Source organism: Podarcis vaucheri (genome assembly GCF_965113315.1).
Source record: "Podarcis vaucheri genome assembly, chromosome: 15".
Lineage (NCBI taxonomy): Eukaryota > Metazoa > Chordata > Lepidosauria > Squamata > Lacertidae > Podarcis > Podarcis vaucheri.
The window spans coordinates 42314890-42331799 of record NC_138753.1 but is presented as its reverse complement, the minus strand read 5'-3'; the positions used below and the strand labels follow the sequence as shown (position 1 = coordinate 42331799).

The window sequence follows — 16910 nt, the reverse complement described above, 5'->3', positions numbered from 1 at the left end:
CAAAGGCTATATCAATTAACCGTGATGGCTGTGCTCTAACCTCCACTGTCAGAGGCAATGTGGCTCTGAGTACCAGGTGCTGGGAGTTGCAGGTGGGCAGGGTGCGTTCATGTCCTGCTTGTGTGCTTCCCACAGGCATCTGGCTAGCCACTGTGAGCACAGGGCACTCGGCTAGATGGGCCACTGGGCTGGTCCAGCCAGAGAGTCTTACGTTCCTCTGAGTGCCTAGGATGTTTTGCATCGGTACGTATAAAGGTAAAGGTAAAGGGACCCCTGACAGTTAAGTCCAGTCGTGACCGACTCTGGGGTTGTGGTGCTCATCTTGCTTTATTGGCCAAGGGAGCCGGCGTACAGCTTCCGGGTCATGTGGCCAGCATGACGAAGCCGCTTCTGGCGAACCAGAGCAGCGCACGGAAACACTGTTTACCTTCCCGCTGGAGTGGTACCTATTTATCTACTAGCACTTTGATGTGCTTTCGAACTGCTAGGTTGGCAGGAGCAGGGACCGAGCAACGGGAGCTCACCCCGTTGCGGGGATTCGAACCACCGACCTTCTGATCGGCAAGTCCTAGGCTCTGTGGTTTAACCCACAGCGCCACGTATACTGTATTGTATGTCGGTACATATACTGTATGTGTATCGGTACGTATACTGGGCGGTTTTTACATAAAAAGCTCTTGGAGGTTCTTACGGTTTATAAGTCATCTTTGCAACTCCTCTAGCCTTTGTACCTTTCTCTTCTTACACAATCACTCTCTCTTTCTGTACTCTTTCTTTCGGGTAAGGATTTTTCCTTACCAAGTTACTTTGATCTCTTAGCACCATCTAGTGGGGACAATGATATCTATTTATTTATTACATTTATATCCTGCCCTTCTGGTTCAACTGGACAACCGAGACAGCGAACAAAAGGTGGCTAACAGGTTTTTTTAAGTTGATTTTTTAGTACATTAAAATTAAAACCTTAAAACAGGTTTCACATATTAGGTTCCAAATTTGGGAAATGAGTTTATGGAAATAGGAAACATCAGTTTCGTGGTATGGTGTTTTTAAATCAACTAAGATTATAACCTCCTTAAGGAACTCAGGAGGCTAATGCTTAAAATAACACATATTGTAGAAAGGTTAGCAAGAACTCTATAAAACAGATGGTAGCCAATTCTTGGCTTGTCCACAGCAAAATATAATCAAAACTGCATATATTGGATAAATTGTATTTTATGGTTGGTGTTATCTGCTGGCTTGGTCTGTTCTCATTATTAAACTGCCCTTACTGTTTTGTGGTGGTTTATGGTTGAGATAAGGGGACGCGGGTGGCGCTGTGGGTAAAACCTCAGTGCCTAGGACTTGCCGATCGCATGGTCGCGGTTCGAATCCCCGCGGCGGGGTGAGCTCCCATTTTCGGTCCCAGCTCCTGCCCACCTAGCAGTTCGGGGACCCGGAAGTGTCTCCGGACAGCGCTGGCTCCCGGCCTCTAGAGTGAGATGGGTGAACAACCCTAGAGTCGGACACGACTCTCCCCGCCGTCAGCCTCCAAACCACTTCGGGAGACAGTGGGATGGCGGCGTTCCGCCTCCCTCTGTCCCCCGACCTTGTGGGACTGGCGCTGGGGCTCTCCTGAAGCCTGGAGAGCGAGAGGGGTCGGTGCGCACCGACCCCTCTCGCTCTCCAGGCTTCAGCGAAAGCCTGCATTCGCCCCATAGGACGCACACACATTTCCCCTTCATTTTTGGAGGGGGAAAAGTGCGTCCTATAGGGCGAAAAATACGGTAAGTTCAGTGGTGAGATACAGGCTTGTCCTGGGTTCAGCCTCTGGCATTTCCGGTTAATTGAAGCTGGCAGGTGATGAGAAAGAGTTCTACTAAAGCTCTGAAGAGCTGCTACAGATCAGAATATTTATTGAAGAAATGTCTGTTTTCATAAAATCTTCCTAAAATCCCAGAGCAGTTCATTATCTGTTGATTGGAAGGTGGGACTCGCCTGTAGTCAGTATTGCTTACCTGTCCATCTGAATGTCGCAATGGAATCCTGTCCATTCCTTTTTGCATGGATGCTGTCCAGATTATGTTTGTCTGCTGTTTAAAAAAAACCTCATCAATCAGTTCAAAACAATCTTAACTACAGGGTGAGATAAAATAACACCGGCCTGGTGTTTAAAATGCCACTTGCTTAATTCTTTACAATTTATTAAAATGCCTGTGAGAATAAAAAAAATGCATTGGCCTGCCACCTATATGATAACCAAGTGGGTGTTGGGTGAGCTTTCCTAGGGAGGGAATTCCATAGTACTCTTAGAATCATAGAATGTCAGAGTTGGAAGGGACCCTAAGAGTCATCTCTCCCCCCCCCCCGCAATTAAGGAATTCTTCCCACAGCCGTCCCTGGGTGGGCTCAAACCACCAAACTTCTGGTTATCAGCCAGGCGCATGGACCCACTTCGCCACAGGAGGGCTGGGTGCTATCTGCTTGACCTCAGCTGGTGGCAGTGCCCTAAGAAAGGTTTCTGTAGAAGAACTTTATTCCTGAGCAGGTTGTTATGGGAAAGGGTGATCCTTAAGGTGTCCAGTAATAGCACTGGAGTAGAAAGACAATTTGTCTGACCTCATATAAGGCAGCTTCCTGTGTATCAGCCAGGCACCACCCATCAGAACAGATGATTCCCAGTAGCTATCCACAGAGCAGTATCGGTTGAAACAGGATCTCTTCGTAGAATTCACCTGACATGAAAGCTGTCGTCATGCCTGGGCTCGAATGAGGTGGCAGTGCAACCGTGCAAAGCATTGTGGAACAGCTTAGGAGGCAGGAAATGAATACTGCCCCATAATTGTTAATAAGGCGGGATTCATGCCAGTGCAATGTTAATTACCTTGGGCTGGAATTTGGCTTCAAATCTGCCTCCTGCTTGAAAAGGTGCCTGGGATTTTTTAAATGGCGTTGGCATCCTCACGCCCTTGAGTGTGGTTCATCACCCTCTTGGAATTGCAGATGTTGGCTAAACAAGTGCTGAGAGGTTTAGCTTTAGATAGCACTTTGGAGGGAAGAGCATCTGTGAGTCATGACTAGGGTGTCCTACAGCACAGTAGTTGTTTATTACACATTTGAAATCAGGCAGGGATGGAGGACCACAGATTCGCTTTCCTTGATCTAAAGAATGCTTTTTCATTGCTTCAGAATGTTTGTGTTCATTAATGCAAATTGATCAGTAAGCTCATATAATTGATCAATTAAGAGTTTGTTGCTTAAATGACAGCCTCAGAAATAATTCATGTCTGTGAAGTGGCTCTAATTTCTTTGTATCGCACTAATTGTAATCTGTAGGTGGCCTACATTAACTACACTGGTTATTCACTGAATTCCATGCAATTTCTCTCCTCTCTCCCCTTCCCCTTTCAGAACAAAACGCAATCTCACAGCAGAGGAGAATACAATGTTTACAGTACCTTTCAAAGCCATGAACCAGAGTTTGACTACTTGAAAAGTTTAGAAATTGAAGAGAAGATCAACAAAATTAGGTGGTTACCCCAGAAAAATGCTGCTCAGTTTTTATTGTCTACAAATGGTAAGGCTCATTCAGTGTTTGATTTATGAGAGATCTTCCTATAGACCTATTTGTGCAACCTTCCTTTTTCTTCATTCTCTTAATTTAGGCGTGAGCTGCAGTTGATGGCTAAAGTGAAAGGTGTGCCCTCCCCACTTCTTTTTAGACTATTTGATTCTTCAGGACTCTTGTTATCTTCATATCCCCATCTAATGTTGGTGGGTGGTGGGTGCTGGAGGAGGAGTTGCTTAGGAAGAGGCAGAAGGTGCACACAGCGACCAGCAACTGCCTCCTTCCTTGCCACTTCCTTTCTGACATTTTGATATACCGCCGTACCACAATGTTTAGCAGGCGGTATATTACAGTGTTGGAAAGCAGTTATTGCCCAGCCCTGCTTCCTGTCTCCCATCTCAAATCCAACTGTCTCAGAAACTGCTCCTTTTATTCACCCTCCCAAAGTGCTGCTCTTCCTTCCTCCTTGGCTAGCTGACGTTATCAGTCAGAGAGAAGCTCCAACACTTTGGTGAAATTTCTGCAGGGCTGTATCACTAGACTCTAGTCTGGCTCTGCTGTCTGTCCCATCAGGATTCCTGAATGTTAGATCTGAAGCCCAGGATATTCTTTTCTGGCTCCTTGACCAGCTGTGCACTTTTGAGTTCCTACTTCAAAAAGAGGGCTTCTTTGTTGTCTTTAGTTCTGTGCCATAAGGCATGAAATTAGACTTGAAAACATCTTTTCATGGTTCTGCAAGCTGCTCTGGGTAATCTGCACAGTAGTCAGAACCATTGTTTATACGGTCCTTTGTCCCCATACCCCACTGCTGCTAAGTCTAAAATATGTGTACAGTGGTACCTCAGGTTAAGTACTTAATTCCGGAGGTCCGTTCTTAACCTGAAACTGTTCTTAACCTGAAGCACCACTTTAGCTAATGGGGCCGCCGGAGCACGATTTCTGTTCTCATCCTGAAGCAAAGTTCTTAACCCGAGGTACTATTTCTGGGTTAGCGGAGTCTGTAACCTGAAGCGAATGTAACCCGAGGTACCACTGTAACAGAAATAAATACATAGGCAACCCCCAGTTTAGCCGTACCCACATTTACATTCTTTCTCTTGTCCCTTTAGCATTGGAATTTGGATTGTAATCTCAGGAATGGGACCTGTACTTTGTAATGTATCATTCAGGTTGACCAGCTAGTAAAAAGCGTTCTACTAAGCAGACTGGCACTGGGTGACACAGCTGAGTGACAGTAAATTTAAAAGCAATACAAAGTAGACACCAGTTGCAGAGACCTGTTCATCCAGCTGGGAATTATTGTTGGAGCAAAAATGTCTTGATTTGTTTCTGGATAGCGGGCATAAGAATGCTGTTCCACAGATTAGGGCAGCCACACTAAAAGCCTTGGTCTGAGGCTGTTACACCCTTTCCTATAGGATAGGGGTAATTAACCTGTGGCCCTCCAGATATTGCTGGACAACAACTCCCATCATCCCTTGACTATCTGCTATGCTGGCTGGGGCTGATGGGAGTTGGAGACCAGCAGTATCCCAAAGACTACGGATTAGCCACCTCTGCTATTGGAAATTAATCAAAGCCAGGGCACTATCAGCCCACTGTTCAGCATCAGTGGAAGAAAGGTTTATTTAAAAATAAAAACCATGAACAAGTTTTAACTAGCTGGAATTGTCTTCCCTTGTGCAAGCAGTACGTTTTATTGGTAATGGTTTCGGTACTCTTAACGCTGCTCACTGCGACCACTGTAATGTATTTCAGATAAAACAATAAAACTATGGAAAATCAGTGAACGGGATAAAAGACCAGAGGGCTATAACTTGAAAGAAGAAGATGGGCGGTATAGGGACCCTACTACAGTCACAACATTACGGGTGAGTAACACTTTCATTTGTCACGTGTGGCAAGCACTTAATGTCAAGGGTGCAACGTGAATAGTCTTGATTTCCCCACAGTGGCTCACAGTTTGAAAACAGGCTTCAGATCAGATGCTGGCTAACTGTGGTTTGGCATGATGTCCAAATCAACAGATAATCACTACAGCTATTTCTCCATCACCGAAGGCCCAGTGCCATGTTGAGCAGATCAAAACAACCACCCCACTCCTATGAGCCCTGATCTTCCCATGCCAAGAGATGTTGGCTTTCTGCCTCTCATGCTTATAGCATTTGGTGGTGCACTTCCCTGTTAGAGTAAGTGAGAAAGAGCCATTCATTTCCAAAAACTGTGAGAAGATTCTTGAAGATAAATAGATGTGGAGCATCTAGCTGTGGACTTGCGTGATTCCTACAGGGGAGAGACTGCTGAGCTGTGTGCAGGCAGCATGTAGGATTGAAGTGTGCCTTACTATCTGTGTGGTAGTAAAGTTGTAAATAGTCTTCTACCAACAAGATTGATACTGCCTTTCGAGTAAACAATGCTTGACTGAGCTTTACTGCTTCCATGAGTGTTTAATTGCCATTGGCCATGTACAACTTGATCCTTTCAACACTTAAGCTTTGCCATCGTCACTCTGCTGTACAAGGGATCTAGCATACATGCAAGGAATTGATGCTGGACCACCCTCAAGATTTACGGTTGGAGATCGTAAAATCTTCTTCATTCCCCAATGATACAGTGGAAGGGAAACACAGGGGAGGTCAGCTCCAGGGCACTTTTTGCATAACAGGAGTGAATGTGACATCTGATGAAGCACTGGGGGTGAACTGATGGGTCCTCCTTGCTCTGGCAAGTGAACAAGGTGATATCGTGTTTTCTTATTGTTTGTGATAGATTAGCATAGAGGAAGTCAACTAATCAAACAGAGAGGTTGGACACTTTCTTCCTTTTCTTTGGTGGGGTTCGTACTCCATGCTTGCATTTTAAATGGTAATACTTTCTTGCATAATCATTTGCCAGATCTCTTCTACAAGCTGAATTTATTTTAGAAACATCTATTCCATCACTGTCAACTGATCCTAGTAAATTGGATATTGTACTGTGCACTGTTGTTGTTTTGTGGGGTGGATAAATATGTGCATATCTAGCTCATCATAGCTGCCTGCATTTTTTAGCTCTTCGTGGAGGGACAGGGCATTGGAGTGTGTTATGATGAGTTCCTGCAGTTCAGAATTTGCCACTACTTCACCGCTGCTGAAGATGTCTCTGTTCCCTTGTACTTTGCAGGTGCCAGTATTCAGGCCCATGGATCTCATGGTGGAAGCCAGTCCACGAAGAATATTTGCCAATGCACATACATACCACATTAACTCTATCTCCATCAATAGTGATTATGAAACATACCTGTCTGCTGATGACCTACGGATTAACTTGTGGCACCTGGAAATTACAGACAGAAGTTTTAGTATCTTTTTCTCAAAAATGTATTTATATTGAATTAATTTGGTGGAAGATCATTTGATTTATCTTAGAGTAGTATTGCCTTCCTTCCTTCTTTTTCTGCTGTGAAAAAGATGAATTCCATGTCAGGGAACATTAGGACCATATCAAAAACAAAACTGCCAGTATTATATAAATCTGTGGTACAACCCGTCTTGGAGTACTGTGCACAGTTGACTGGATGAAAAGAATATTGTGGAACTGGAAAAGTGTGAAATTGGGCAAAGAAAATGACACAGGTGCCTCTTATGAGGCAAGGTTCTATTTATTGGGGAGGGGAGCATGGGGAAATGTGATGGAAATTTACAGAATATATGTATGGTTTGGATAACATAGGTAGAAAGGTTTTTCTCCCCCATAGTACTGGAACCTAAAGAGCAGCATTCTCCAGAAATCTCTTTCCCCTGAGGGTTGGTTACAGTGCAAAAAAGGGGCTGTGAAACTTGCTAAAAGGAGAGTCCTTAACGTAATAAATCTCTAGATATTGTAGATATTAAGCCTGCCAACATGGAAGAGCTGACAGAGGTGATAACGGCAGCAGAATTCCATCCAAACAGCTGTAACACATTCGTATACAGCAGTAGCAAAGGAACAATCCGTCTTTGTGACATGAGGGCATCTGCACTCTGCGACAGGCATTCAAAATGTAAGTAGTTTCTTTCAGTACTAATCAACTTCTTGTTGCTGTTTTTTCTCTCTTTCGAGAAAATCACGAGTCAAGCAAGAAAATGTCGAGGGTGTTTAAGCTTGCCAACCCCAAGGGGTGCCATAACCCTGTAGAAACAGTACAGTTAAAAACATCATTGCTTCTATCCACTGCCACTCAGCAGAGCAGAGCAACACACAGGCCATAATAATGAGACTATGGTAGAGGCGAACAGCTGGTCTGTACTGTTCCTCCAAGTCCATTCAAGGCAGTAGAAGTTCACTCAAGGCCTAGAAAGATGTAGATCGGTTTCAGAACTTGGCACTTTGAGGATTTCAGATTTCACGTTGTTGTTTTGAAAACAAGCTTCTGTCCATCAGTGGCTGCAGAGATGCTCTGGAAAGTTTGTGGGCAGTGCTTGTTGAGATCTTAATAGCCAGACTTGGAGTGGGTGAATTATTTCCAGTGGCTGACAGTTAGGCTTCAGTTTGCTCCATACTTCCCTCCATGTTTATTAGCAAATTGCTTTCATTTTTTAAAAAAGGTATTCTACAAAGTTCAGTTTGCATGGTCTTTGCAAAAGTTGAATGCCCATCTGTCATGGATGCTTGAGTTGAGATTCCTGTGTTTGTGGGCAGTTGGACTAGATGACCTTTGGGGTCCTCTCCAACTCTACAATTCTATGATCCTATGTAGGCTGGTAGATTTGGATATTTTTGGCACAAAACATAGTTTGCCTGGCTGGAGACCTTGAACCGCTTACACCTCTCCTGGGAAATGTATGCATCTGTGTAAGGAGGTCTGTCTCACTTTGTGAGGATTCTGGTTTAAAATAACAACATTGCCTCAGGGTTTGTTTGTTTTTCAATCAGGCAACTAATGTGTAAAATTTCTCTTCACATCCATTTGGGATCCCCAGTAGTGATATTACTCCTTTTTTGCTTCAATGTGCATGAGAAACGAATGTTTATCTTCATGAAATGTGATGATAGAACCACTGTGCTTGTCTTCTTGCAGTGTTTGAAGAGCCAGAAGACCCTAGCAACCGATCGTTTTTCTCCGAAATCATCTCCTCCATATCTGATGTCAAATTCAGCCATAGTGGTCGATATATGATGACTAGGGATTATCTGTCCGTGAAAATTTGGGATTTAAATATGGAAAACAGACCTGTGGAAACATACCAGGTATGCTATGAAGATATTGGGTCTCAGATTTGACTTCGGAAATCACAGTGTACATGTCTAAGTAATACATATGTCCTTGAATCTGCATGGATGAGACCTTTTTAATATATATATTTAATTGATTTTTATTAGGAACAATTTAATTGAACAAAGTAAGATAAAAATAAAAAGTGGAAAATAAAATATGTACTATATTTTTTGTACTATATTTAATGATTAAAATTCCATATTTGGCTTCATAATAGATACTGATGTTTTTAAAAACTCAAAATATTGAACAATTCATTTATTGTCGTCATGCCCAACCACTGTGTCTCCTCCTCCTTAGGTACATGAATACCTCAGAAGTAAACTTTGTTCACTTTATGAAAATGACTGCATTTTTGACAAGTTTGAGTGCTGCTGGAACGGATCAGACAGGCAAGTCTCGACTTATTTCGTTTTCTTTTATTTCTGAGCACTTGAATGCAAGCTGGTGATTTGAAGTACTATTTCCTTGGTTGAGCAATACCTGAATGAAATGTGCTTCCCTCTCCTCCCTTATCTCAGGCTCATATTTTTGCCTTAAACCAGATGTTTAGGAGACTATTTTGGGGGCAGGGAGAGTACAAATAGTGAGGTGAAAAGAACTTCTTGTTGACTTGTCATTTTCGTTCATTCAGCTGTCATAGTTTTACTGTTCTCGTCTCCTGCCATGTGGCTTTGTCTCAGGATGCTTTGTGGATTCCAGATGAACTGTATTAACAATCCCCCAACCTCCCGCTTCAAGGGAGCCTTGTGCAAATGCATGCCATTAAATATTTTTTTACCATGTAATCCCCCTGTAAAACACACACTCTCTCTCTCTCTCTCTGTGTGTGTGTGTGTGTGTGTGTGTGTGTGTTTCCAAGCCATTCAAAAATTTATTTTTCAGTTTTTCAATTTTTGTTGTTGTTGTTTAGTCATTCAATTGTGTCTGACTCTTCGTGACCCCCTGGACCAGAGCACGCCAGGCCCTCCTGTCTTCCACTGCCTCCTGCAGTTTGGTCAAACTCATGCTGGTAGCTTCGAGAACACTGTCCAACCATCTCGTCCTCTGTTGTCCCCTTCTCCTTGTGCCCTCCATCTTTCCCAACATCAGGGTCTTTTCCAGGGAGTCTTCTCTTCTCATGACGTGGCCAAAGTACTGGAGCCTCAGCTTCAGGATCTGTCCTTCCAGTGAGCACTCAGGGCTGATTTCCTTAAGAATGGAGAGGTTTGATCTTCTTGCAGTCCATGGGACTCTCAAGAGTCTCCTCCAGCACCATAATTCAAAAGCATCAATTCTTCGGCGATCAGCCTTCTTTATGGTCCAGCTCTCACTTTCATACATCACTACTGGGAAAACCATAGCTTTAACTACCGTATTTTTCGTCCCATAGGACGCTCTGTCCCATAGGAGGCACCTAGGTTTTTTTGGGAGAAATAAAGGGAGGGGATTTCCTTTATTTCCCCCAAAAAAATCAAGGGTGAAATAATCAAAGACTTGATTAATTGCCTGCTGTAGTTCCATCATCATTATGGGTGCATCGTTATGTGTGCCATGAGTTTTTCAGGCTTAAAAGCAGCCTTGCCTGTGGACAGTTTGGTGCTTGGCCTCCTTTTCTCATTTCAGGGCCATAACTGCTAGGTCAGGTTATTTATCCCTCCAGCCTGGTATTGTAGGAAGTCTTCCTACCCACCTGCTACCTGAGGCTTTTTCTTTACAATGGTGATGCTGGGGATTGAACCTGGAACCTTCAGCATACAAGCCATGTGCCCTCCTCTAGAAAGAAAAGCTGCATTAAAAGCTAATGTGCACGAGCAGTTATTTAAAAGTGCGGTGCATCTTTATTCCACTTACTGCTTTCTTCTCCAAACGTGCCTCCTACAGCCTGAATAATAAGAATGTCCCTGTCAGTTCAATTGCTGGAGGCCAACAGGGAACAATATTTAATTTTCATACTCCATATGGATGGATTTTTTTCTTTAAAGAAATGCATTTAAATAAAGAATTTAAATATAAAGAAAGGGGTGATGATGCAGTTCTTCCTGGACAATGCAGTCCAGAGTGCCTGATTAATTAAAATGTAAAACATCCTTCCTGAAAGTTGAAACATTGCATAGGAGAATGATAGGCTATCTTCCCGCATACTGGAGGCTTCTCCACCTACATCTTGAAGAGCTGCAATCTACCGTATTTTTCGCCCCATAGGATGCACCGCCCTATAGGACGCACCTAGTTTTGGGGGGGAAGGGGGGAAATAAAGGGGGGAAAATTATTTCCCCCCCAGGCACGGGGCTGGCGCGGGAGCTTCCCCCGACCCCAGCCCCCAGAACAGCCTGCTATCCACAAGCCTAGGGAGCCGCGCTGGTCTCCCCAGGCTTGCGGACAGCTGTGCGAAGCACGGGCGTGCTCTTCAGCGCGCCCGAGGCTTCGGAATGCAGGCAGCTCTGCGCGACCCTCCGGAGGCCGGCGCGGCTTGGCGCCGGGTTCCGGAGGGGCGCGCGGATCCCGGGAGGGCAGGCAGCTCTGCGCGACCTTCCGGAGGCCGGCGCGGCTTCGCGCCAGGCTCCAGAGGGTTGCACAGAGCTTCCTGAAGCCTGGAGAGCGAGAGCCTCTCACTCTCCAGGCTTCAGCGAAAGCCTGTATTCGCCCCATAGGACGCACCCACATTTCCCCTTCATTTTTGGAGGGGGAAAATGCGTCCTATAGGGCGAAAAATACGGTAATTCGATGTCTGATCAGACAGGTTTATTAGTCTAGCTCTACTACACAGGAGTGATGTGACCCTTTTCTGGCTCTTAGAAGTGTGAAAGTCAGGCATACCTGAGAGGCACACAAATGTCATTATATCATAATTATTTTCTTAGCAACTGCGTCATAATTTTGTCATGATTACAGGGCTTATCACTATTCCCAGTATAGCACGAACTGCTTCCTGGAAATAAATTATGAAGTTAGTCATAGGAATGGCAGTGCTGTAAGGGACTGTGGGTGTAGTAGTTAAGAGTGTCAAATTTTCACTAGGATGTGAAGCTCCCTGGGTTACCTTGGCCAGTCGCCATCTCAGAGGCTGTCCTACGCCATAAAGTTGTTGGCAAAATGAAGAGGAACCACATTTGCTGCCCTGGTTGCCTGGGATTTAAAATGCCCTAACCAAATTAACAGATTTCTTTTTTCTTTTTGGAATAAATTTGTATTAGTTTTCATTTACAGTCCAATAATAGCCTATTATAACAATGCCAATTTATAATACAATTATTAATACCAATCATTCAAGTACCAAATTATATAATTTAGTTAAAGTGCCCCCTCCCCACATGCTAGATTTTATCATTTGATTATTTCCTTTATTTCTGCGTTCCAAAATATTACTAGTTTAAATTATATTCTGGTCATAATAATAATCCCTTATACAACAACTGCAATATTAATAACTTCTATCCATTTGATACATTAAATGATTTATAAAACTTCAAGTGAGGAACTCACACTAGATCATTGTTCTTCCTGTGTGTGGCAATTATTCTGTCCGTGGTGTTTCGTCCTGTCCTTGTAAGATATTATGTCTTTCTTTCCCCCAATTATTGCTGTTATCCGCCATGCCTTGGGCGGAGCAGATATCCCATTGTTATTCCAGAAATATATCCATCGCTTCGTCTCATGCTTCATTGTTTTGCACCAAGAACTTTAACAACAGCTGCAAAGGTCTCTCTGTCCCAGTAAATAAACTATTGTCATCATTTCCCCCCTCAGCCTAGGAAAAAGAGTGGACTGTCAGACTGCAGATGACTCGATAAAGAACCTTACCAGTTCCTTGGCAACTCACAGACTCCTTTCATCCTTCTTTCCAGCTGATTATCCTTCCAATTAAATTAAATTCCAAGTCCTCTTAGCGTTATTCAGTTCACTTTGTATATAATAAAGGATGGGGAAGAGTCAATTCTAAGTTTCCATCGTAAACCTTTTGCAAAATAGAGCTTCCCTCCCATCCCTTTTTTTTTTTTACACACACACAGTTCCTTTGATGTTATATGCCATATTTATAATCCAAGTTCTTCCATCCACACTTGTACAAATATAATTTGAACTAACATTCAGAGGAGGGTTGCCAAATCATAAATGTAGAGAATAAAGCTTTAAATAAAGAAACTGTAGCCCCCCCCGTCTTTTTTACCAAAGAAGTATTATCTCAAATTCAAACCTTAAAGTCCTTGCAGTTTATTTTTTCCACAGTTTGTGATCTCATCTCTTCCAGCACACACCTGTACTTTAATCCAATTAAGTTCTAATTAACAGGAGAGCCTCTGCTTCTTAATGACGGCATTGGAGGGCTTTTGCCAGGCTCAGTGCCTCCCTGCCCCCCTCATTCCATGCCGGAGCGAGAGCTAGGTACCGAGACGAACTACAATTGAAGCTCGTTCCCCCGACCCTGGGTGGAATTTGCAATGATGATTTGCTCTCAATCATCCTTGTTTTTCCTTCACCTACGATCTCCCGCTGTCGTGGGCTGCCTCCATTAAGGAAGAGCAGAACTGGAATCCCAAATGAACAGATTCTTAACACAGTTTTCAAACTCCTCTAGATGTTCTCAGTTCTTGGAGCTCTGAGAGAAGCCATTTCAATGTTGCCATCCTAATTCTTTTGATAGTTGCAATGAGGTGGTGTTTGTTTGGTATTTTGGAATGGCTGTATGTGCGGTTGAAGAGCATTCACTGTTTCCCAGTAACAGCAGACTGCTACGGCAGGGATGGGCAGCCTGTGGCCTTTCAGTTACTCCTAAACTACAGCTCCCATCATCCCAGACAACTGACAGTGCTGGCTGGGGCTGATGGTAATTCAAGTCCCACATCATCGGGAGGGCAAAGTTCCCCATCCCCTTGGCAGGGATCATCACATTGCAGCCATGAATTTACCTGGCTCCTTTGGCTGAACTCCATTCACTGCAGGGTTTGATAAACAAGTTCTGACAATCCTTCTAAAAGCAAGCAGTAAAGGCAAAGGTACCCTTGCCCGTAAGGGCCAGTCGTGTCCGACTCTAGGGTTGTGCGCCCATCTCACTTAAGAGGCCGGGGGCCAGCGCTGTCCGGAGACACTTCCGGGTCACGTGGCCAGCGTGACGAAGCTGCTCTGGCGAGCCGGCACCAGCGCAGCACACGGAAACGCCGTTTACCTTCCCGCTATAAAGCGGTACCTCTTTATCTACTTGCACTTCAGGGTGCTTTCAAACTGCTAGGTGGGCAGGAGCTGGGACCGAACGACGGGAGCTCACCCCGCTGCGGGGATTCGAACTGCTGACCATACGATCGACAAGTCCTAGGCACTGAGGTTTTACCCACAGCGCCACCTGTGTCCCTCAAAAGCAAGCAGTGCAGAGGTGTTACTGGGTACCTAGCAGTTTGAAAGCTGTTTAACAGAGCAGGCATCCCAGTTCCCTTTAATTTTATGTGCAAGGTGATTTAGTGTAAGAACTGTACATGTTGGTGTTCCAGTTTCTGTTTTGTATTGGTAAAACTGGAAATTTCTGTTCAAAAATCCATTTCCTAAAGCACGCATGATTCAGTACCATGAAAATAGTTAATCATTAAACCGTCTGAGCACTGAGAAGGCTTAGTGTTAGAACATCTATATTGCATGCAGAAGGTCCCGGGTTCAATTTCTGCCATCTCCAGTGTTTCTCTAACTTCCCATCATCCCTAGCAGCCAGGACCAGTGGTCAGGGATGATGGGAGTTGTAGTTCAACAACAGTTGGGGACCAAAGTTAGAGACACACTGGTGCAGACAGTGCTGATCCTAGATAAGTATACTGAAATCGATCAGCATTGATACTTAGCTGGATCAGAATATGGCAGCTTCCTGTGCTCATGTATTAAGTGCCCATGCTGTTGAAATGCAATTGTATTTTTGATAGGATACTTTCCCCGTGAATATTTATTCAGCTCCCTGAATAAAAAGAACTGCAGTAAAAGCTTCTAGCAAGGAAACACACCTGGAAACTCTCTTTTGTCTTCTCCATCTTTCAGTGTCGTCATGACTGGCTCCTACAACAACTTCTTCAGAATGTTTGATAGGAACACAAAGCGGGATATCACTTTAGAAGCTTCTCGGGAAAACAATAAGCCCCGCACCGTCTTAAAGCCCCGCAAAGTCTGCGCCAGCGGCAAACGGAAGAAGGATGAGATCAGTGTTGACAGCCTAGACTTCAACAAGAAAATCCTCCACACGGCCTGGCATCCCAAGGAAAATATCATTGCTGTAGCCACTACAAACAACTTGTATATATTTCAAGACAAAGTGAATTAGAGCTAGTGTTCCTAGCAGAGGAGTCCACTTCCTGCATAGTTCAGATAGATGAATCTAGCATTTGTACCCGTAAACAATAGAGGGGAGAAAACAAGAGTGCGGGAGAGCAAGAGAGAAAGAGAGAGAAGTCCATTGTGGCACATCTTTCCCAGTATTTAAAAATGTGCCATATTTGACAACACACTCTTCTAGATAGCTATGTGGATGGTTTCTCTCTGTTGAGGAGTTCTCCATGTCTGCTAGCCATTTAGGTGAGGCTAGGGCACTTTTTAACACAACGACTACTTGCACCATCTTGCCTAATGGACTAGCGGTTGGACTATTATCAACATTTGGTTCCTCCAGTTTTTTATGCCTTCCATTGTGATGACGTCTGCCACAGGGAAAAGCCTTCAAGTCATGGTGTGGGATTTAATTGTGTAACCTCATTACTGTATTATTTGTGGCCCTTTTTTATTATTAAACAACAGCTCATTCTTGCTGTGGCTTGTAGCATTCCTCCTATGCCTCCTGGACTCCTTTCCCTTAAAAAAACCCGTTCCCCTCCCCTCCGCCCCATGGTGGTGGTGCATAGAGAAAAAAAAAGTGAAAAGCACATAAAATGGGTCAAAGGGGTCTGTGTTGCAAAGAATAAAATGTTTTTAATAAACAATTGACTGTAATCACTCTTTGCCATTTCTGGCATAAAAAAAAATAAAATCCTAAAAGGTGGGGGGGGGGAATTCTACTGAATAAAAGTGACAAAGAATGGTGAATCTGTTCTTTTTTCCCCTTTTTAATCTACCTCTTTATATATGAATTTCTTTTTTTATTATTAAAAATAACTTGACGCATGATAAAATGTTTTGGCATTGATTTTAACCAGTATTATTTTTCATTAGGAAATGGAGGAAGGGTTGTTCTTTTTATTCCTATATGAAAATGTTAAAATGTCACTTTAGTATTTAAGAGCAGTTTGCATTTTTTTTTTTAAAAAAAATACAATCTCTTGGATTCTATTGAACAGTCATTCATTCATTCATTTCATATATTGGTAAATGCTTCCCTTTCCCCCTCTTTTCCTCTGTTAACAGAGCTCTTTGTCTGAATTGGGGAGGGGGGGTTGAACTTTTGTAGACTACAATTAAGGTTTTATGGGACTAACCTTTTTCTTATGTTAACCCCTTTGTCCTAATTTTATTGAATGCCTTGTTTAGGATCCAGACTCACATGACAGTGCTTTCTTTTATTTTCTTTTTTTAAAAGATGTCATTAAAATTTCTTGTTTTTTAAGCAGTACGTCGTGCAAATTTTAATATAAAGTGATTTAAATAGATTTTAAAAATTATACTGCATTCTTGAGTATCCCTATATTTTATGTATTTCTGTTGCTACTGGTAACTTGAATGGAAATGTAGTTTTACCTAATGAGTGTTCCTTTTTTCATTTGACTTTTCGAAACTCCTGCCATTAAAGACAAACTTGAAAAGTCACGGTGATCAGAAAATGCTTCAAGACCACAAATAAATGACAGTAGCTGTCTGCATGTCATTCAGAATCTAAGCACTAAAGGTGGATATACACACAGGAAAAAATGCTATAAATAAGTCAGAAATTAAATCGTTAACAAAAGGTGGGGAAACCGCTATGCAAAAATCACATAATTCTTTTGCTCTCTGGTGCCACCTGGTGTTGCATGTTTATAATGCATTCAAAGTGTTTTTTGACTAATGTAGCTGAGTGCAAGGTGCTTATGCGCCACGTTTACTATGTGTGTGTTTAAGAACGCATCTTAAACATTGTGCAAGCAGTGTGGTTTCTGTTGGGAATCCAAACCTTCAGGATTAATACATGTAAGATTGATGGGG

General features: G+C 43.2%; 1 protein-coding gene across 4 annotated transcripts in view; it reads left to right on the top strand.

Annotated features, from left to right (window-relative positions):
- PPP2R2A (protein phosphatase 2 regulatory subunit Balpha) overlaps window positions 1-16295 on the top strand; it is a 66795-nt gene extending 50500 nt beyond the window's left edge. For all 4 annotated transcript variants that reach the window (XM_082200506.1, XM_082200505.1, XM_082200504.1 and 1 more), the window contains exons 4-10: window positions 3394-3559; window positions 5309-5421; window positions 6713-6890; window positions 7407-7571; window positions 8589-8758; window positions 9087-9178; window positions 14784-16295. In XM_082200506.1, coding sequence (XP_082056632.1) covers window positions 3394-3559; window positions 5309-5421; window positions 6713-6890; window positions 7407-7571; window positions 8589-8758; window positions 9087-9178; window positions 14784-15063 — 1164 coding nt within the window. In that variant the 3' untranslated portion in view covers window positions 15064-16295. The remainder of the gene's footprint in view (window positions 1-3393; window positions 3560-5308; window positions 5422-6712; window positions 6891-7406; window positions 7572-8588; window positions 8759-9086; window positions 9179-14783) is intronic.
- The last annotated feature ends 615 nt before the right edge of the window (window positions 16296-16910 follow it).